At 30.9% G+C, this 22,126-nt stretch overlaps 1 protein-coding gene, 2 long non-coding RNA genes, 7 other non-coding genes and 1 pseudogene across 11 annotated transcripts; 2 read left to right on the plus strand and 9 right to left on the minus strand.

The window, feature by feature from the left end:
- Window positions 1–5,978: 5,978 nt before the first annotated feature.
- Window positions 5,979–8,311, plus strand: LOC146920932 (uncharacterized). The gene is made up of 2 exons (XR_015011952.1): window positions 5,979–6,324; window positions 7,972–8,311. It is a non-coding gene; the product is annotated as an uncharacterized LOC146920932 (long non-coding RNA).
- Window positions 7,348–8,021, minus strand: LOC146920933 (uncharacterized). Its single transcript, XR_015011953.1, has 2 exons — window positions 7,886–8,021; window positions 7,348–7,642 (listed from the first exon to the last, which is right to left on the minus strand). It is a non-coding gene; the product is annotated as an uncharacterized LOC146920933 (long non-coding RNA).
- A 207-nt stretch (window positions 8,312–8,518) lies between the features above and the next one.
- On the plus strand, window positions 8,519–9,896 carry LOC146920934 (mitochondrial uncoupling protein 5 pseudogene; annotated as a pseudogene). Its single transcript, XR_015011951.1, has one exon. The product of XR_015011951.1 is annotated as a mitochondrial uncoupling protein 5 pseudogene (transcript).
- Window positions 9,897–16,813: 6,917 nt separating this feature from the next.
- LOC146920935 (CURVATURE THYLAKOID 1D-like protein) lies at window positions 16,814–21,810 on the minus strand. Its single transcript, XM_085714354.1, has 5 exons — window positions 21,682–21,810; window positions 20,773–20,978; window positions 17,237–17,341; window positions 17,074–17,145; window positions 16,814–16,988 (listed from the first exon to the last, which is right to left on the minus strand). Exons 1-5 carry the CDS (start codon window positions 21,782–21,784, stop codon window positions 16,920–16,922), a joined length of 555 nt encoding a protein of 184 aa, XP_085570480.1. The 5' UTR covers window positions 21,785–21,810; the 3' UTR covers window positions 16,814–16,919.
- Window positions 17,779–17,871, minus strand: LOC146920936 (small nucleolar RNA snoR128). Its single transcript, XR_015013094.1, has one exon. It is a non-coding gene; the product is annotated as a small nucleolar RNA snoR128 (small nucleolar RNA).
- On the minus strand, window positions 17,973–18,065 carry LOC146920937 (small nucleolar RNA snoR128). Its single transcript, XR_015013095.1, has one exon. It is a non-coding gene; the product is annotated as a small nucleolar RNA snoR128 (small nucleolar RNA).
- Window positions 19,452–19,544, minus strand: LOC146920938 (small nucleolar RNA snoR128). The gene has a single exon (XR_015013093.1). It is a non-coding gene; the product is annotated as a small nucleolar RNA snoR128 (small nucleolar RNA).
- On the minus strand, window positions 19,643–19,735 carry LOC146920939 (small nucleolar RNA snoR128). Its single transcript, XR_015013091.1, has one exon. It is a non-coding gene; the product is annotated as a small nucleolar RNA snoR128 (small nucleolar RNA).
- Window positions 19,880–19,972, minus strand: LOC146920940 (small nucleolar RNA snoR128). Its single transcript, XR_015013092.1, has one exon. It is a non-coding gene; the product is annotated as a small nucleolar RNA snoR128 (small nucleolar RNA).
- Window positions 20,075–20,167, minus strand: LOC146920941 (small nucleolar RNA snoR128). The gene has a single exon (XR_015013089.1). It is a non-coding gene; the product is annotated as a small nucleolar RNA snoR128 (small nucleolar RNA).
- LOC146920942 (small nucleolar RNA snoR128) lies at window positions 20,517–20,610 on the minus strand. The gene has a single exon (XR_015013090.1). It is a non-coding gene; the product is annotated as a small nucleolar RNA snoR128 (small nucleolar RNA).
- Window positions 21,811–22,126: the final 316 nt, after the last annotated feature.

Genomic DNA, 22,126 nt, shown 5'->3' on the forward strand with positions numbered 1-22,126 from the left:
TCTATATTTATAAAAATTCCAATTTGCATAAATTTCTTGTAACCACAAGCAACTGATTTCAATTTAATTTTTAACAAAATTCGTATTATCTGAAATAAAATATTGGTTGCCACTACTGCGTATATATAATTCACTTGGTCAAGTTGGTCATTATCTTAGTCATTCATTCCCAGCATCAAGGACACTTGAAGATGCACATGTTATTCATGTCGACGACAATTTTGGTTTACGTTTGAAGATAGCAACTGTAAAAGTCAAGAAGAATAAAGAATAGAATATGATACTCTTCAATAAAAGTTTTTTAACCATTGAACTCTTTGCCATGGTGCTTCCCATTTTCATATAGTTTTGTTTTTTGTTTTGACAATAGGCGTATAGTTGTTCTTACCGATTCTCTTTGTCAAAAGTTGAGACTTTAGTAGATTAAATTCGTGGTGGATGGTTCTCTTTCACATCAAGTTGAATTTAATTAATTAGGTCACTTACGAAAGTTCATCCTTATGAATTCCTATCCCTCGCCAAACATTAATGATCGATGGAAAATGAAAGCATATAAATGTATGTGTGGAAGCATATGGGTGAAACTTGACCATACAATATCGTAAATGGTTAAGATTCAAAAACAAATGCATGCATGCATGCATGTACCATCTTTTTGAAAATGCTAACAAGTGTTCTAAGGGCATTGTTTAAGAATCTAAAAGTAACAACTTTTGTATTAGAAATTATACGATTATAACTTTAACAAATATTTGACTTGTATTTTCAAGACATAATTTCTTTTTGTGGGTTTCTTAAACAATGTCTTTAAGACACTTGTTAACAAGACCCTTTTTTTATCGATGATCTTTTTTTTTATCGATGATGAAAAAATTAAGCAATTTCATTAATTGGGTTTAAAGTTAGTCAAGAGACGACTGAGTTTATATTTCTCGAAATGGTGCTTGGTATGTGCGACAACAAATATGTGAGGAATCTAAGTACCAAATGACAAGTGATCTAAAGAAATATTTTGGTGTGCCTTTGTTTTATAAGAGAGTTAGTAAGCATTATTTTAATTTTATGATTGATAAAGTGCGTCAAAGATTAAGCAATATGAGCCTCCATACCGGAGAAACTCTTTTTTTAGTATTTTAATAGGTTTCACGTGTATATACAACTTATTTATAATTTTTTTAATTGTAATATGTAATAAACACTCAATCCTTCCAACACAATACTTCATCCCAAACACAACACACTAATCATCTATCATTAATCAATAAATTTATATCATTACATTTTATTTTTTTAATATTAAAAATATGTGAACCCTGGCTACCCGCAAGTAAATGAGATGCTTTTTTTTAGACCCCCAAGCTCATTAGGTACTAAATTTTTTCCCCATAATGGTGTTATCTAATATGTACCAAGTCTTATGGAATAAGACCATTGTGGATGGTCTTAAAAGGTGGAAACTATGTCTTTTGCCCGATGGTTTACTTTAGTTAAATAAGTGGTTCAAGCTCTTCTAGCTATGTTATGTAATATGCTCATTAACCTCGATTTGTTTATCATGTTGTGAATAAAATACGATATTTCTTTTGACGAGAATCTAAACATGTTTATAAGGTTCACTTGATTTCTCGAGAAATTTTTTGTCACCTTAAGACGTTTGATGGTCTAGGATTACGCAAAACTATGGATATCAATCAAACTTGCGTGATGAAAGTTGGCTTAATTATATCCTATGGTTAGACTTCAACTTCAAGATCTTTGGGTTCAGACTATTCAATCAAAGTATAAGTGTGGTCATTGTGTAATTCTAAATGTTATTACTTCTAAGGTTGAATTTAATTTTTGGACGAGTCTTTATAGTTTCTCGAAGATTTGATTTGCTATGTTAGACGACAACTTGGAAACTGATTTTTTTTTTTTTAAAGAAAAGACTTAAACTGAATTGACAATAATGACATTGTTAGATTGGACAATTTTATCGAAGTTCAAATCCGAAATATCAAAATGTTGTTGGTATAACATATTTCTTAAACTTTGGATTCAAAGGGTATGTTAGAATTGAGTAATGATATTTTGACATCCATTTGATGACAACTTTGTTGACAACTTTGTTTTTCTCACTTCTTATTGGTCAAAAACAATGGAGAGAAAAAATGGAAGAGATAGAATAACAATATCATGTGAGTATGAGAGAAAAAGTTGTCCAAAAGTTGTCAAAAAATGGTTGTCAAAATATCATTTCTCGTTAGAATTATACAGATTTTTTGTTTGTTGAAGAAAAGACTTAAACTGATTTGACAATAATGACATCGTTAGACAATTTTATCAAAGTTCAAATCCGAAATGTCAAAATGTTGTAGGTGTTTGGGTAAGTTTTATTGACGGTGGTCCGTTTTTCTATGGATAAAAGAAAAACTTGATGCAAAGGAATACTTAATTTTTAAAAATAATAATTAGAATGTTCGATAGTAACATTAAAAGGTCATCACACAAAAAAACATTAAAAGGTGTTTTTTTTTTTTTTGGAAGGTGAATTGTATAGCATAGCAGCCTTTTATTTGTAATAGTTTAATGTTAATTTTTTATTGAGTTGCATTTTACTTTTTCTCAAAATCAAATTAAATAATGTAACCAAAAAAGTCAAATTAAATAAAAAATACCAGTAATTTTCAATGTTTACAATTTGAGATGTTAGATCTGTGGAAAAAAAAAAGATCTGTGGATAGTTTTGTAACTTCAAATTTTTGTAAGAAACGTTCATCATTTTTTTAAATGAAATTGTAGTAACAACTTGACCACAAAAAATAAAATTGTAGTGACAATAGATACAAATTAAACAATTTTTTTACGTCAAACTCAACTTAAATCAAGTAATTATATTCAAGTGGTTAATAAACTTTCACTAGAGTGAATTGTTCAAAAGAACATGAGTTAAATTTTTGATGAAAACAATTGCCGGTTAAGCTTTAACGACCTCTTGATTGAATTTCGATTTATTAGAGATCATTTTCTTTAAGAACACGAGGTTTCCCACAAAAAAAAGTCAAATCATATATTTTTTTCTTCAAAGTTAAGTCAAATCAAATCATTAATGTTTTTCTCTAGAAGTATTTACTTTTTTTACAAATAAATATTATTATTTTTTAATTAAAATTCATTGAACCTTGTTTTTTAGTTTTCTGAATATTTATAATTAATTAATTTTTTGACCAATTTATAATTAATTATAATAAATATTTCGAATTTTTTGTTTCCTATAATTGCAATTTTTTTTCTTCTGAATCTTCAAAATAAATAAAAATCTTTGATTTTTGTGCCTAACAAAAAGGACCGTTCCACAAACGCGTGAATTAATTACACCCGATTCTGGACTAGTTACCGTGTATAGTTTCCACCAATTACTAGTAAGATACCCGTGCATCCGCACGGGTACCCGTTGGTGTGGATGATTTGTTTAATTTCGAGGTTTTTTTATATGGGAGTTTAAACAATAATGATATCTACTTATATAATTTTTCTCAAAAAAAAAATATCAACATATAAAAGTTTAGAATATATTTGCCAAATTAAAATATCAATTTGGAAAAATACTTCTTTCAAGAAAAAAAAACTTGGAAAAATACTTTTTAACAATAAAGATATGTCTTGTGTATAATAATTATTTTAAACTTTTAACAATGACAATTTGTCCTACGTATAATATTTCTTTTAATTTTGTGTCACCGATGATTTGTTCTATGTATAATAATTATTTCTAAATTTGTATCAATAACAATTTGACCGTTTATAATAATGATTTTAAATTTTTAGCAGTGACAACTTGTCCTATGTATAAAATATAATTTAAAATTTGTATCACTGACGACTTGCCCCGTGTAAAATAATTATTTTTAAAATTATATTGTTGATAACTTGTCACGTGCAAAATAATTTTTTTTTATCAATGACATGTCATGTGTATAATTTGTATCAATGACGACTTGGCCCGTGTATAATTTTTTTTTTTAATTTAACAATGGCAACTTGTCCCGTTTATATATATCATTGATGACATGCCACATGTTTAATAATTATTATAGTTCTATTCTTGTCTCATGTATAATATTTATTTTAAAATTTATATCAGTGATGACTTGTCCCATTTGTCCCATATATAATAGTTATTTTTTTTTTGTGGTGGTTGGGTTCGAACCCCCGACCTTGCATATTATTATGCATTGTTCATACCAACCGAGCTAAGCTCACGAGGACTTATCTCGTGTATAATAATATTTTTAACTTTCAACAGTGGCAAATTGTCTTCTGTATAATAATTAATTTAAAATTTGTATCAATGACGACTTGCCCCATTTATAATAGTTATTTTAAAAATTATATTATTGATGATTTGTCTTGTGTACGATAATTATTTTTAAAAAATTAAATAGCAACATGTCATGTGTATAATATTGTTTTTTAAATTTTCAGGGTAGACAACTTGTCTCGTTTATAACAATTATTTTAAAATTTGTATCAGTGACGACTTGACTATAGTATAATAATAACTTTTAAATTTAACATTGACAATTTGTACCGTCTATAATAATTATTTTATAATATATATCAGTGATGACATGTCACATGTTTAATAATTATTTTAAAATTTATATCAGCGACGACTTATCTCTTGTGATATTTTATTTTTATTTTTATCAATGACAACCGTTTCCTTAAGAAAATAAAAAGAGTTACCACTTTTATTGTGCATAATGATTATTTTTAAATTTGTAACAGCAACGACTTGTTCTGTGTACAATAACAATTTAAATATTTATTTTGATGAAAAATTATTTTTAAATTTATATGAATGAGGACTTGTCTCATGTATAATATTTACTTTTAAACTTTTTGCAGTAACAACTTATCTTATGTGCTTGTAAAAAAAAAAACTTATCTTATGTGTAATATTTATTTTAAAATTTGTATCGTTGACGTCTTCTCCGAAGTATAGTAATTATTTTAAAATTCATATCAATGACGACTTATCCCGTGTAAGATAGTTATTTTTAAACTCGTATCATCAAGGACTTGTCCCATGTATAAAAATTATTTTAAACTATTAGCATTGACAACTTGTCCTATGTATAATATTTATTTTAAAATTTGTATCATCGACAACATGCCCTGTGTATAATAATAATTTTAAAAATTATATCATTGACGACTTGTCCCATGTATAATAATTATTTTCAATTTTTTTATCAATGCCAACATGTCCTATGTATCAATGACTGTTTGGCCCGTGTATAATAATAATTTTTAAATTTAACATTGACAATTTACACTATGTATAAAAATTAATTTATAATATAACATTGATGACAAATATTTGTGTATTTTTACACCCTCCTGTCTCAAAATACTTGTCTCTTTAATATTGTTTTTGTCTCAAAATACTAATTGTTACTTTAAACTATCTATGCAACATTTATTATTATTTTTCCACCATTATACTCTCATTTATTGAATTTAATTCAATTCAACTACTCCATTAACCATGATTAGTTAAAGGTATTTTAGAAAATGATACACAAATTTTAAACGATTATTATTTTAAAACAGAAGGAGTATATATCCGTGACAAATATTTATACCATATTTTCTAATATTCAATATAACAATATTTCCTCTCTCTCTCAAAAAAAAAACAATATTTCCTTAAAAAAAACATAACAATATTTATAGTGTGTTTTATATTTTTTATCTTTTTATCTTTATCTAAATCTTAATAGTGTGTTTTATCTAAATCTTAATAGTGTGTTTTATCTAAATAAATAACATTAAAAACAATTTGTCAAAAAAAAAACATTAAAAACAATTAATAAGTGGACCAAAAAAATTAAAAGCAATTAATTAACACTAATGTTGTCACGCGTGGAGGCTCCTCTCCCACATTCTCCTTTTTTTTTTTTTTATTTCATTTATTTTTTTCTTTTATTCCTTCAACAACTCACACCACACATAACAAACACTTCTCATTTGATTTTCCTTTTCTCTCTCTTCCTCTTCACTTATCAAAGAACTCTCTCTTCTGTAAACAAACCCTACCCGCCTCTCCTTCTCTCTGTGTGGGCTGTGACCGCGTCTCCACAACCATCTCGCTTCTAATGTCCATTAAATCTGGCTTCCAATCTCATGAGATGATATCATGTTTATTTTTTTCCCATGTGTTTAGTTTTTAAAAATCATCATGTTGACACTGTAGCACCGCTGCCGCTATAAGAACTATTTTCGACCAACTTTGATCTCATCTATGGAGTCTAACAGTAGATCTGGAACCTTTATAATGTAAGCTCTCCTTTGTACCTATTTCATTATGATTTGGGCACCAAACCACATGACTTCTTCTTTTGCACATGCAGCAACAACAACTTTCTTAGATATGTAAATTGTTTGTAGATCTATGCAGAAAACTTCATCTTATTTGTTTTTGTTATGTATTTTTGTTTTTTACATTCACCAAAAAAAGAAGTCTTAGACTCTATTGTATGATTGCTTTTACTGTTTAACTGTCTATGTTTTTTAGTTAAAGGGAACAAAGAAATAGTTGAATGTGATGAAGAAAATGTGCTATTTATTTTCTGTTTTTGTATTTATCCCCAATCTTTTGATAAAACCATGCTTATGTATTTTTCCTGTTTAATTACATAATTTGTCATGTTGTTTTACCGCTAATTTGTCACTCTTTGTGAACTTAAATCTTGAAGATCTGATTTTTATTTGAGATTCTAAACCTTGTCCAGTTCAAATCTAAAAATTATTTCTTTTTGAAGGAAAATCCGAAAATTATTTATATTGTTAAATCTATAAATTTATTTTTTTGAGGGAAATCTAAATTTTTTTTTTGAGGAAATCTAAAAATTTATTATTCTTCAGCTATAATATTTTTAGAGGCATTGGAGTTATAAATCTGAAAATTTAAACTTTGATTTTTCTCTGATAGAAATCAAAAGACAGTGGTAATGGCATGGATTTATCTCCCACTTCATCTTTCATCTTGCAACAATTTTTTTAAGATTTTTTCCACCTCATTTTATACCAAAAAAATAAAATAAAATATTACACCTTTAAGGTTATCACCAGTTTTTTTTATTATTTTTTTTATCATCATACATCAATTTTTCAACTGTACACGCTTGATATATCATAGCCTCACATCAACTTTTTCTTAAAAAAATGTTATTTAATAATAATAATAATTTTTTTTTTATCAAAAACTGAACTCTTAACCATCTCTCCGACCCAAAAACAACTTGACCATCTTTCAGCCACAGCCAGTCTCCTTCCTGCGACTTTAAAAAAAACTGCATATTACTCATTATCTCATTCTCCTCTGTCTTTCTTTGAAATTGGATATTCAAAAGGAGTTACCTTTAAAATTCATCATTTTTTAAAATTAGTTTTCCATCCATTTTAAACTACTCTTAAAAGTGCTTCTCTGGTTTAAAATTAGTTTTACAAACTAATCGAAGTTTAAAATACAGATATAACTACATATCATAACCAAACTCTATCAAACTCCTCTGGTTGCTTTTTCATCATTTATTTACCCATATATTTCTTTGATGTTTGTTGGAGAGATAACAACATTCTTCAACTTACTTTCCTACAAAAAGAACACTTCCACTATCACAAAGATGAAGTAGATGACGATGATGACAATGATAAATAATGAGATTAATAAAAAAGATAAAGTGCTAAAATTTTCTTACTCAAACTATGTAAATTTTCTTCCTCAAACTATTTTTTTACACTTTAGTTGTTATATATATTTTTTTTTTCAAAACAGGAAGTATTGCTAAAATTCAATAGAAATGACAAAAATAAAATAAAAGGATCATTTACTTACCTGAGTTTTCTCATCATTTACTTTCCCGTATATTTTTGTTTTTGTTTTTATAATTTGTTGTAGACAAAAGAAAACATGAACTGTAGGTATTGAAGACAAGAAGTTGAGAAGAGGCAAAAGCTAAATGATGAAAAGTGGGAGAAGAATGGAGTGAAAATATTTTATGTGGAAGACAATATCTTATAGGAGTATAAGATTTGAAATAAGTGAAGGGAGGGAAAAAATTTTGAATTTCAAGTGACATTGGGAAATGTAGCAAGAGTAAAGTATTTGATTGATGTGGTGTCCGACTTTTTGACCTTTGTTACAAAAGAATTTTTTTTTTCATTTGTTTAGTTGGCATGTAATGGAAATGTTACTCAAATAAACTAAACTATTAGTTACATGACATCATATTAGTTAAGTGAGATCATTTAGTTGCAAAAAGTAATTTTTAGACATGTTTTGCCCTTAATTGTGGGACGTGGCAGCCAATGAAGATAGGGTATTAATAAGTTTTCCACAACATATGATTTTCTTATATTAAGAGGGATGCATCCATCCATCCCATAATCGCGTATAAGAAGCAGTCACCTAGATGCTTCCAAAAAATACCCCAACTATAAATACTCCCTCACTTCTCTTCTTTTCTCCACACCAAAACAACATTCATTGTTTCCTTAGCATATGTCTCAGAGACCTAACGTTCCTCACTCTTCTTCCATAGCCTGTGGCCTTCATTCCCATCTCCTGGTTTCCAGTGAGATGAGCTCTAACTCCAATTGGTCTTTTTCCAATTCCCAGTAGAACTAGTTTCTCTACTATCAATTAAATTCATTGTTACACCCCCCAAATATTCATTTTTATTCTTTGAAACTTGAAACACTTTTTCCCCTATACTACTAACTCAGAAACAACAACAAAAACATCATGGGTGTCAAAGGTTTTGTTGAAGGTGGTATTGCTTCAATCATCGCAGGATGTTCCACACATCCACTAGATCTTATTAAGGTTCGCATGCAACTTCAAGGCGAAAACGCGCCTAAGCCGAACCCGGTTCAGATCCTCCGACCGGCACTTGCTTTCGGTCAAACCGGAACAACCACGATCCATGTGGGGTCTACTCCGGTTCCTCAGCCTCGTGTGGGCCTTATCTCAGTCGGAGTCCGTCTTGTTCAACAAGAAGGTGTAACAGCTTTGTTCTCCGGCATCTCCGCCACTGTGCTCAGGCAGACACTGTATTCCACCACCAGGATGGGACTCTATGAGGTTCTCAAAAACAAGTGGACAGATCGTGAAGCTGGCGGCACTATGCCGCTGTTTCGCAAGATCGAGGCTGGACTTATTGCCGGCGGGGTTGGTGCTGCTATCGGTAACCCCGCCGACGTTGCCATGGTTCGAATGCAAGCCGATGGGAGACTCCCACCGGCTCAGCAGAGAAACTACAAATCTGTTGTCGACGCCATTACTAGAATGGCGAAGCAGGAAGGTGTGACCAGTCTTTGGCGCGGGTCATCATTGACTGTGAACCGCGCCATGCTGGTCACAGCTTCACAGCTGGCATCATATGATCAGTTCAAGGAGATGATTCTTGAGAAGGGTGTTATGCGTGATGGGCTTGGGACCCATGTGACAGCTAGTTTTGCAGCGGGATTTGTGGCGGCTGTTGCGTCGAATCCGGTGGATGTTATTAAGACAAGGGTGATGAACATGAAGGTGGAGGTTGGAAAGGAACCACCTTATGCTGGTGCTTTGGATTGTGCTTTGAAGACAGTTCGTGCTGAGGGTCCTTTGGCTCTTTACAAGGGATTTATTCCTACAATTTCAAGGCAGGGACCTTTCACTGTTGTTCTGTTTGTTACTTTGGAGCAAGTTCGCAAGTTGTTGAAGGATTTCTGAGTTGCTAGATTGATGATGGCGAAGATGTTTAGTTTTTAATTTGATTCCAATAAACTCTGTTTTAATTTTTGTGTTCTAATGTGCTTGTTCTAGATGGTAATTTTGATTAATGAAAACCATAATTTTAAATTGATGTGCAAATCTTACACCTAAAAAATTTCATTTACTTATACTCCTATTAACCCCAATTTGACAATTTTGAACGTGTAAATTTGATGTTATGAAACATTTTTTGCCAAAAATAACAGCTGTGATGTGTTGTTAAACAAAAAAAGCTGTGATGCTGTTGGAACATCTAAAATCTTTTTGTTAGACAATTAGTAAAATATAAACCATTATGAAAAACATAAAACATGTTAAATGTTTTACAAATCGGGACTTTTGACGGTTTGTGACAGCAAAGCAGCATTTTTGGTGTTAATGTATTTTAATCCAAGAAAGGAATTGCGTATACGTAATTATTAGATAGTTGAAAGTTCCAAACTTGTATTTTTCGTTTCATTTTTTGAAAGGAAAGTGCAACCAATTTTATTTACTCTATTTTTTAATACTAACAACTAAGATTGACAAAAAAAGAGAATGAAAGGAAACATAGATTATTTTGATGTGTAGCGTTGAGTAATGATCCTATTGGTGTAGCTAGTGCTGAAGCATTCCTCTTCACACAGCTTCTATTGGTGTCAGATTCAACGTATTTAGTGGAATAATTCTGATCTCCAAATCTTTGGCTGCTCATATAATTTTGAGGTATTGGGACCCAAATCACGGGCAAAATATGTCACCCATCTGCTTGCGTGTGCCAAAACTACTAGGTGCGTGTTATTGTCGCGGTACTATTATTAGTTGAGTGAAACACTAAATTGGGACCCCAAATTATGAGTGCAAAATAATTTGAGAGTATATACTCCCTCCGTCCCGGAATATATGACCCATTTTCTAAAAAAAAGTGTCCCAAAATAACTGAGTCATTTCAATTTTCAATACAACTTTCATCATTCCCAATACAATATAACACTAAATAATACTACTTTTATCATTCCCAATACAATATATTTCACTTTCCTCTTTATTTATACATTTTTCTTAATCTGTGTGAAATGATCCAAGGGGTCAGATAAATTGGGACGGAGGGAGTAATACTAAAGACATCGTTTCAAGAATCAAAAGAATTAAGTTTCTGTATAAAAAATTATGAATTACTTTGTCAATTTAATATCATTTATCTTTATATACTGCACAAAAATACGGACAAATACGTTATGTAAATAATGTAGTTATGCATAGTCAAACTAAGTCACTTGAGAGAAGGAGTAATGTCTATCACTGGTTAGCATGATCGACTATGTTAATGAAATTGAACTCTTATAAGAGATGGTGTTTATTATGTTAAAGGTGTTGGTACTATGAAGGGTGTTGATCCACTAACAACTGAAAAGGTGTGAGTTTTCTAATATGTGGTGGCTTGATTTCAAATCCATACCTCGTCTTAAAATTTTAGACACATGCTTTTAAAGTCAAAATCTACAATTTACAAACCCGCAAGCAAGATGCTCCCTAAATTTTCATACTTAATAACAAAATGCATCCTTAAAATTTACAAACCCGCAATGCATAAATCTTGAAATTGCTCTATATAACATGTCATTTAATGTGACACTTCAAATTATTTGATGGAGGGAGCATTTTGACCGACTTGATCTTGGAGATGAATTTGCTTTTTCGTAAATTTGGAGTCCTAAATTGTACGACACTCACAATTTTTTGTCCTAATTTGATAGTTAACTCGTAATTAGCTATTAGAATTTAGAAACATTATTGTACATTTGTACCCATTGGTGCATATAGGAAGAATTTAGAAACGTTATTGTAGGTGCATATACGAAAAATAGAGAAAATATTTGTAATTATATTCTTAAAAATAAGTAATTTTTAAAATATATTTGGAATTTACACCAAGATCACAAATATTATATTCTTTTTTTTATTGCGCAAATATTATATTCTTAAATTCACGTTTTTGCAATATTTTTACATACCAATCAGGCAATCAGACCATTCTGCACCACAAGCTTAATATACCAATTAGGCAATGCTTCGTCATAAGGATTCTGTCTCTATCTTCATCCTAGAATAATTTGATCTGTTTGTTTAGCTTTGCAAGACCACAAATAATTTGACATTTTATGGATGAAAATGAGTTGTTTCTTTCATAAATGTGCGTTGCAAACGTAATTGTACTCTTATGCTCTTTGTGGAAAGCTTTTTTTTAGATGCCTAGAGAAAAGATAAGAGGAAAAATCATATATTTTTTAGTTTACCCTAAACGGAAAAAGGTTTTTTTTACATAGAGAAAGGATAAAACCAAATGAAAAAATCTTTCTGAATGATGAAGACTCATATGACATTTACCAAAGAGAATTATTAAATGGAGGATTATCTTGAATAACAACGAATTTATTCTCATATATATAAGAAACTATTAATTAATTATGGCGATTGTATCAGCTGCAAGTCTGCGACACCACTTTTTTGAAATATTGTCCGCTTTAGATCTTGTGTGTTAGCGCCCGAGTTTTGTTCTTTGTCAAAAGACATTTTGTTGAGTTAAGAAATGTGTGTTGTTTATAACATTTGGCCTTAATTAGTATGCAATTAAGGACTTTTATGTATAATTATCCAGTCTGTCAAGGTTAAGAGATTTAAGTTGTAAGCCATTAGACTTTTAAATTGGATCATGCTAACAAGTGACTAAGCCTTTAAAGCACTTGTTAAGAACAAAAAAAGTAAAGTTTTTATGTTGAATACTAACACTTTTTAGACTTTTAAAGGATTAGTTACACAATTTTTAATATGATAATATTATGTTTGTTTGATTATCAAGTATCTTAAGGATTTCTCTTTAAAAAAAATGTATCTTAAGGATTTTTTTATTTTTTCTGAGAAAATATTGGTTAGCAAGTTGCAATTAGATTTATGGATAGCTATGCATGTGCAAGAAACTATCAAATTTCAAAGAGTGGCTACAAAGTGCAAGCTTGATGCAAATTTTTGGATCGTTGGGGCTGTACACTACACAGCAATTGGCTATTTAGATTGAAGGAAATTTCCTAGCTAGTTGCAATTAGAAGAGGTTCACTAAAAATATGTTGGGGTTTTTCTTCCATTCATTAATGTCTAGATCGATCATTTTCAACTACTTGAAATTAACCAAACTAGGCCAACCAATTCTACACTGATAGTAGAGTATCAAGTGGATTTCATATTGTACCAAATTTCTTATGGGAGTTAATTTGTACCTGTCTAATCTATCCAGCAAAATCAAGCTTACTATACTGAAAAAGCCTAAAGACAATAAATTACCAAGAGAAAGTAGCTAGCAATACTTGACCAGAAATCAAAATTAGTATAATATAGAGCAAGAAAATTCCACTCCACATCAAAAGATCAATTGGGAGGTGTGGTGGGCAACAGGTTATTCCACTTTGACATGTTAGGTTAATCATCATATCTAAACCCAAAAGTGGTTTGAAAGTTACATTTGATAAAGTGTTTTCGCACTACACCCTTCGGTCACTAATATAAGCAAAAATCCATTTTTTAGATTCATTCAATTAATGATATATGTAGTCTTTATTATAGGCTACATACATCATTTATTGAATGAACCTAAAAAGTGAATTTTTGCTTATATTAGTGACCGGAGGGTGTATATGCTTTTTCCTTTTAACATATAGAAATTTGGATTAAAGGGGTTCACTAATACTATCAAACAAGGTTAAAGAGAACTATCCGACCTTATTGAAATGTTTTAGGTCCTATAAAATTGAGATCTTTTAAGTTTAGTCCTTACTTAATTTTAATAGTTCTTTTAGTTCTAATTTTTTTTTCTGCATTCAGTATTAGTCCCTCCTCAATTCAAATTTGTTTAATTTATGCTTAAACTCTTGAGTTTTTGAACAATTTTTTGAAGACGTGTTAAGAACATCACTAAAAGCTCCTCTGCAAAAAAATGGTCGTAAAATTTGATTTCTACGTCCAGATTTTGTTAATTTTATCTTTAACTTTTGCTATTTTAAAAAATTCATATTTAATTCGTTTCATGTTAAAAAATTCTAAATTTTAGTAAATGAACCTTTCATAGTGTTTTAAACGTGTTTCAAAAAAATCGTTCAAAAATTTAAGAGTTTAATGATAATTAAACAAACTGTGTTGTAACAGGTACTAAAATTAGAAGTAAATTTTTTTTTGTAGGGACTAAAAAAACCTATTAAAATTAAGTAAGGACTAAACTTAGAAGTTTCCAATTTTATAGGGAACAAAAACATATTTAACCCAATATTATTCATAGATATTAATAAGTCTTCCGATTTTTGGGATATAAAATGGTAAAATTTTGTAATCTCAAATATTTGGTTGAAGATGAAATTTGGCCAAAAAAAATTAAATAAAGATGACATTGTTTTTCTTATATTTTTTTTGTATAAATATGTATAGTATATAATTTTGACCCAATTAATCAAAACTTCTGGATCTGCCCTCAGAGATGAACATAAGAGTTGCAAAGATCATTGGTTCAACTCCCTCTACTAGTAAAATAACAACAAACATTTGTCATCTTAAAAGAAAAAAGAAAAGAAGAGCAGCTAAAGTATTAAAAAAACAGGTGAGCTCAAATCTGATGCAAGTTCAAAACTTCAAAGGAAGATGTTATATTAATACTCTGTTAATTTGGGAGGGTTTGCCATATACAATGACTTTGTAAAAAAAATGGGTGGATCGAATAACCAAAATTTGAACTTTTAACTTATTTTTTCTTTGTTGTAATATAATATAACCATGTATGACTTATTCAGCATTTCTTTTTACAAATGTTTTATAGTTCAAATGCATTAGATAGACCTATGTCCCGTGTATACTCGATAAAAAAAAATTGCGCTTCAATTTTTTTATTAAACACTTGTATTTTTAACGGTCATTCGCAAAAAAGACACTAAAATAAACACTTACACACTGAAGTTGTGGCACTAGAATATAACAATTTATTTCAAATTGCATATACTGGTACACCATATATGATTAAAAACTAGGAATAAACACTCAATTTGATACTTTAGTTGACCTTTTACAATTAACAGAAAAAGAAAACCTGATACAACTAGGGCTTTCATTTACACATTTGATTAGACTAAGATTTAAATATATAGTATGCAAGTAGGAATTAACTTGACTTTTTACCACTAACAAAAAAAGAAAAACCTAATACAACCAGAGCTTTCATTTGCAAATTTGATTTGACTTATATTTAAATACATATAGGATGCAAATATAATAAATGAGCAATGCTATTTATCAAGAAAGATTTTATCAAGAAATTGTCCCGAAATTAATGTTAGCCAATAAAATCTCAGCCTGGCCGGAAATCATGGGGTGGTGGGTGTTATGTATTTTTTTTTTTTTTTGAAACTTTAATAAATAAGATTAAAATCTAAGGGTGATTATTTTGCCATATCATTCTTGAATTCATCAAGAAAATCCATTCTTGATATCTAGCATTTTCCATAATAAATACATATAAGGATGCAGGTAGGAAATAATGTAGAATATAAACTTTTATACGGAGTGTTCGAAATTTGAGTAATAGTTGATGGATTATTATTTATGGTCTTGCTAACATTTATCCTAGTTAAAGATAGTATAAATAGAAAATATTTATTGATAAAATTTCTAAGATAGAATTTTCAAGTTTTCTTAACATATGTCATTAACATTTCCCTTAAACTGGCCGGTCAATAATTGTTTTCATAATCACGTGACCGTCCCATTTGAGTTTGACATTGAATACAGATTCATAGCACCAAGTTCTTCCCGTTTGAATTTTTGGGAGTAGAAATCTTTTTTTTGAAAGAATTCTTTTTTTGACAAAACAAAGGATATTCATTCATTCATATTGATAGAATACATCAGAGACAATAACATGATCAATATCGCTAAAAACGTACAGGGTGAATCTGCGAACAAACTCACAACACCCAAGTTAATAGCACTCAACGGCAAAATGCCTACAAATAATATGATAAAATCTAAATCACCAGAATACACATGCTTCTGGATCTGCAACGTTGACGCCCAAATCATTGATTGGATTTGTGATTGTCTGAAGCTGAGCTTTCAATACGAACCAAACGAACACCGCACAACAAAAGATGCGAAATCAAACAACGCCGCACAAGACGACGAACAACACAACGTCGCACTAAGACGACGAAATCACGAAAAAACACAAAAGAAAAACTTGATGTACGTGGAAATCACTTATTTAGATTAAAAGAAAGGAGAAAAAAAGATGCAGAGGGATGATTCTATTCTATGTAAAAAATTGACCTAAAATCACCCCTCCTCGATGTGTGAAAGAGGAAGAAAACTTAGAGAGAAGGCAGAGTTTCTCTCACTAAAAAATTAGGGCAGAATTCTTAAAAATTGTGTATTCAATATTTTAAAGCTTGAGGAATTTGTTTTTTAGAGAATTCTTGAAAATTGTGTATTCAATGTTTTAAAACTTGAACATTAAATGTATTCAAAATTTTAAAAGTTCAACCATATTTCTTAATGCACTTTTTTAGTTCTTTTAACTTGCGTCCTAGCATGACGTTAGACATGAATTAGTCCGTCAATTTCAATTCACCCATGTTGTATTTTTTTCACTGAAGATAGTCCGCCCCTTGCATTTTTCTCTATCCAATTCAGTCCCGACTAAAAATTAACCCGCATTAGTCTTTCGACATTTTTAAGTAGAGGACGAATTAGTACTTGATTCATTATAACAAAGGTACTAATTCGTCCCCAATATAAAAGTATCAGAGACTAGTTGGATCTATTTTTTTGTTAGGGATTAAATTCAGTCGAGAGAAAATTGTAAATGAGTTTTCACTCTCTTCGCAAAGCATAAGGAGTGCCTATTGACATGTGTTGTATGATGTGCAACACACGATAGAAGAAAAGGCAACAACAATGCAGTTGAGAGCCCAAGCAGAGGAAAGGAGCTGTGAGGGATGGAAGCAAATCAACAAATTCCCTTAACTAGACGAAATGTAACTGTACATACATTCATATTTTTTAAGCACATTGTAAAAATAATTTCAACATTTCATAACAACTATTAATCTTCTGAACCAAGAACTTGTTCCTTGAGTTCCTCTATTTTATTGGCCAGCTCCTCTCTGTTTCTCTGCAGTTTAAAAAATTTAATTAATAATCTTAGGTAACCAACATGCACATATCAGCAAATACTATAACCAACATTAGGCACATACCTTGAAAAGCAAGTAACGGTAAGTGAACCATAATGAATATCCAAGCCCTACAACTTCGAACAGTTTGGGAATCTGGCATAAGAATGAACCGACAAAAAGGTTAGTAATAACAAAAGTTGGTTTTTGGTTAGAAATCTTTACTGATTAAATAACAAATATATACCACTGGGATAGAATCAATAGCACCAACAACGGCCGAAGTTAACCACAGGGCCACTATGGCACCACCACCATAAACAGCAAGAGAAGTGGTGTCATTTATGTCAAACTGTAAAAATTGAAAAGAGTCAAGACTGAATCAATATTCAATATGCTATTAAATCATAAATGTTGCAAACTGGTTTGTAACATTTACGTTTGGTTATTTTGGGTTAACCAAAGTGCACTGTATAGCAGTTAACTAAACAGGCTCAGTTACAAGAAACAGTCGAGATAAATTGATAAATCATGCAACAGTGCAACTTAATTCACAATCATATTAGGTTCTGCATTTAAAAGATGCAAAAGATATACAAAGAAGAATATCAAACGAACACAGGGACCAAAGTTTGAGACAGATAGCATGAGAAGCAGGAGTCAAAAATATATTTTTTGGGCTCGGGAAGGCTCAAGTAAAATTGTCACAAGTCATTACTATGAAAAATTTAAAGAGTAATGAATGAAAAGAAAAAAAACCAAAAGCGCAAAAATGAAAACAATGTTGAGTTGCTCAGGTAACCGCTCAGGTACGACATGAATGCCGAAGTTTCATCAAGCAATCTATGAATGCCATCAATACACTGAGTTTCATCATAGCGAACACAACATGGAAATACAAACCAATCTAAAACAGTGGAAAGACAAACACACAACCATGCTCATCAATCCACCAAACACACAAAATTGAATAAAATGTAGAGTTGCTCAGGTAACCGCTCAGGTTCGACATGAATGCCAAAGTATCATTAAGCACTTTATGAATGCCGTCAAGAAACTGAGTTTCATCATAGCCACAAAACATGGAAATACAAATCAATCTAAAACAGTGGAAACATAAACAATCGCAAGCATCTTCCTGAATACACCAAACACATGAAAAATTTAATGAAATTTAGAGTTTTCTCATGTAAACAATCGCAAACATCTACCTGAATCCACCAAACACATGAATATAATAAAATTTAGAGTTTGGTTCGACATATGTCGAAGTATCATCAAGCACTCAAATGAATGTCATCAACAAACTGAGTTTCATCATAGCAACAAAACATGGAAATACAAACAAATCTAAAATGGTGAAAAAACAAACACACAAAAATGCTCATCAAACTCAGAATTACTACACTGGTGTGCATAGAATTGAACAGATTACAAATACTAAAAGGCAATGAGATTAAAGTTGCCTTTGCATTAAGCTTATCATCCAGCAAAAATTACACTGAACCTTCTCTCCATGAATGGAAATAAAAGCAGTTAGTGTTAACAATGTCACATATGAAGAATATGGACCCTCTCCACAGAATATTGTCACAACTTCTACACGATCAAATCTCAATCATTTGATTAATTTAACAGCTGAGAGATTAAGAGAAAAATATCAAAAAAGAAAAACTTACTTCAAATTAACTTTCTCTACATATCCTTCTTCAAAAACAAAAACAAAAAACTTTCTCTACATATCAGTTTCTCTCTCCAAAAAAACCCTCTACAAATCAGTTTTTTCTGTCTCCAAAACCTAAATTAAATTTTGTCTGTACTCATCATCATCATCATCATCACTACCACATAGCAAATCATGCTCAGTAATGCCATTATCATTTTTCTCTTTCAGCTTCGGTCAGACTTGCAGACACTTCATAATTTTCTTATTGAACAATTCAACAACAAACAAGCCTTGTCCTAACAAACGACTCCATAATGCTCTATCATATACCATATTTCTACCCATGTCTTCCTATTCAAAATCTCAGACATTTGCGGACATACACCGACAACTTAGCAGTAGTGATTTTGATGAGTATACAATAAAGTGAATTTAGGTTTTGGAGAGACAAAACTAAGTTAGAGAGAAAGTTAATTTTAAAATAAAGTCAATTTAGGTTTTGGAGACAAAACTAATTTGTAGAGAGGAAGTTAATTTTAAATAAGTTTTTTATTATCAATCTTTCAACCATTGGATTAATTATATGGTTGAAATTTGAATTGGTAGCGGTGGAGACAATATTCTGTGGAGAGGATCCGCATACATTTATTGATGCTATATCATTGAGTTCAACATAACATACAATCACCTACAGGGAAGGCTCACGTAAAATTCTCACAACAAACAATTCATTCATAACCACCAATACTTTCAAGGAAAAATGGTAAAGAAAAACAAAAATTTAATCAATGAAGAGTTGCTCAGGTAACCGCTCAGATTCGACATGAATGCCGAAGTATCATCAAGCACTCTACGAATGCCATCAATAAACTGAGTATCATCATAGCAACACAACATGGAAATACAAACTAATATAAAATAGTCAAAAGACAAACACGGGCATCTTCATCTACCAATCAAACACACAAAAATAAATACAATGTAGAGTTGCTCAGCTAACCGCTCAGGTTCGACATGAATGCCGAAGTATCATCAAGCACTCAATGAATGCCATCAATAAACTGAGTTTCATCACAGCAAAACAAAATGGAAATACAAAACAATCAAAAAAAATGGAAAGAAAAAACAATTACATCATCAATCAATCAAACTCTGAGTCACCACACTAACATGTCATAACTAAAAACACTTTCAAAGAGAAACAAAAATTGAAACAATGATGAGTTGCTCAGCTAACCGCTCAGGTTCGACACAAATGCCGAAGTATCATCAAGATTCAAATGAATGCCGTCAAAAAACTGAGTTTCATCATAGCAACACAGCATGGAAATACAAACCAATGCAAAACAGTCAAAAGACAAACAAACACAAGCATCTTCATCAATCCACCAAACACATGAAAATTAATACAATGTAGAGTTGCTCAGGTAACCGCTCAGGTTCGACATGAATGCCGAAGTATCATCAAGCACTCAATGAATACCATCAATAAACTGAGTTTCATCATAGCAACACGACATGGAAATACAAACCAATTTAAAACAGTGGAAATAAAAACAGACACAAGCATCTTCATCAATCCACCAAACACACAATACACACACGAAAAGGTAACGAGGTTAAAGCGAATTCTACATTAAGCTTGTTAATCAGCAAAAATTACACTGAACCTTCTCTCTACAAGCGGCTAGAAAACAGTAAATTTTCACCATGTCACATATAAACCAATTTAAAGATGCTATATTATCAAGTTAAAGTAAGATCCAATCACCTACATATACTGCATAGTACAGGGAAAGCTCAAGTAAAATTCCAACTAGTCATAACTACAAACACAATAAAAAATTGAAACAATGAAGAGTTGCTCAGTTAACCGCTCAGGTTCGACACGAGTGCCGAAGTATCACAAAGCATTCTATGAATACCATCAATAAACTGTAGTATCATCATAGCAACTCAACATGGCAATAAAAATAGCATAAAAAAGCACATGCATCAAACTCACTATCACTGTCACTCAACATGGCAATAAAAATAACATAAAAAACCACATGCATCATCATATACACGCTACTCAGATTAGGAATACTAAAAGGGAAAGGCAAAGCAACTCTTACATTAAGCTTATCGAGCAAATCCAACGGCAGGCCTTCTCCATCAGGCAACACTTCCTTTGGGTCCTCATTCTCCACAGTTTCATTGTATCCATTTTTATCAGCCTCTAAAGTTATCACACCATCACGTTTTTCATTGAACAATTTACCAGCACCGCTTGAATTCTCCTCGGATGCTGTTGCCCTTACATTTCTAAGGAAAACTGAGCCTGAAATAACATAAAACGCAAATTAAAACTCAACACTTTCCCTACATTTTTAAGCAGTTAAAAATTCAATTTTGACAATAAACACAATAACCCATAAGCTACAAAAGCTTAATTTACAGAGTAAGAATCAAAGTATTGCATCAATTTTCCACACCATTGCACATGAATTTTTTATTATTATAAATAAAAACACAAATTAAAACTCAACACTTTCCCTTAATTTTATCCAATTAAAAATGAAATTTTGAATTTTTGAGAATAAACACAACAACCCATTTGCTCCAAAAGCTAAATTAACAAGATTAAGAATCAAAGTATTGCATCAATATTCCACACCACAGCACATGAATATTTTATAATAAATAACATATAACGCAAAAATTTAAAACTTAACACCTTCCCTTCATTTCTATGAAGTTAAAAATGCAATTTTGACAATAAACACAACAACCCATCGCCTCAAAAAGCTTAATTAACAAGAAAATTCAAAGTTTTGCATCAAATTTTCCACACCTTATCAAATAAAAATTATTTTTTTAAAAATAAAACATTAACGTAAGCTTAAATCTCAAACATTTAGAGTTACCAACAAGAAAAACAAGCAAAAGGGTGTGCATTTAAACAAAATTAATATAAAAAACGATAGAGAAAACGAAATGAAAGAATGAAAACCCTAGTTTTTGGTAAAGATTGAAGAACTAACGAGATAAGAGTGCATGTTTCGGAGGAAAAGAGGGTTTATGGTGAAAAGCGAAGGAATTGGGAAGTTTGGAAAGAGTGAGAGGCTGAACTGTACAATGCCCCATTTGTGAATTGTGAAGGAAGAGGTGGTGAGTTGAAGTGAAGGGATTTCTAGCCCTTTATATACAAAATGGTTTCTAGGGTTTTCAAGCTTTTTTTTCTCTATTTTCAATTTTTTATTGAGTACCTTAACTCTATTGGGTGCCCCTAGTATGGTCCTTAATTTTAAAGGACCACCCATGATCCCCTCAAAATGACCTTCTATAGAATGTTGGTTTCACAATATTAGGGGTCCAGTGGCGGACCTCATTGATTTACTGCCCATAGCCGGTCAATTATATTTTGGCTCTAGATTTTAATTTTTGATATAGCTCGTTTCTTTTTTATGGCCCACAAGATTACCGAGT

Source organism: Medicago sativa, chromosome 5 (genome assembly GCF_051527215.1).
Source record: "Medicago sativa cultivar Bolivia chromosome 5, Bolivia_mono, whole genome shotgun sequence".
NCBI lineage: Eukaryota > Viridiplantae > Streptophyta > Magnoliopsida > Fabales > Fabaceae > Medicago > Medicago sativa.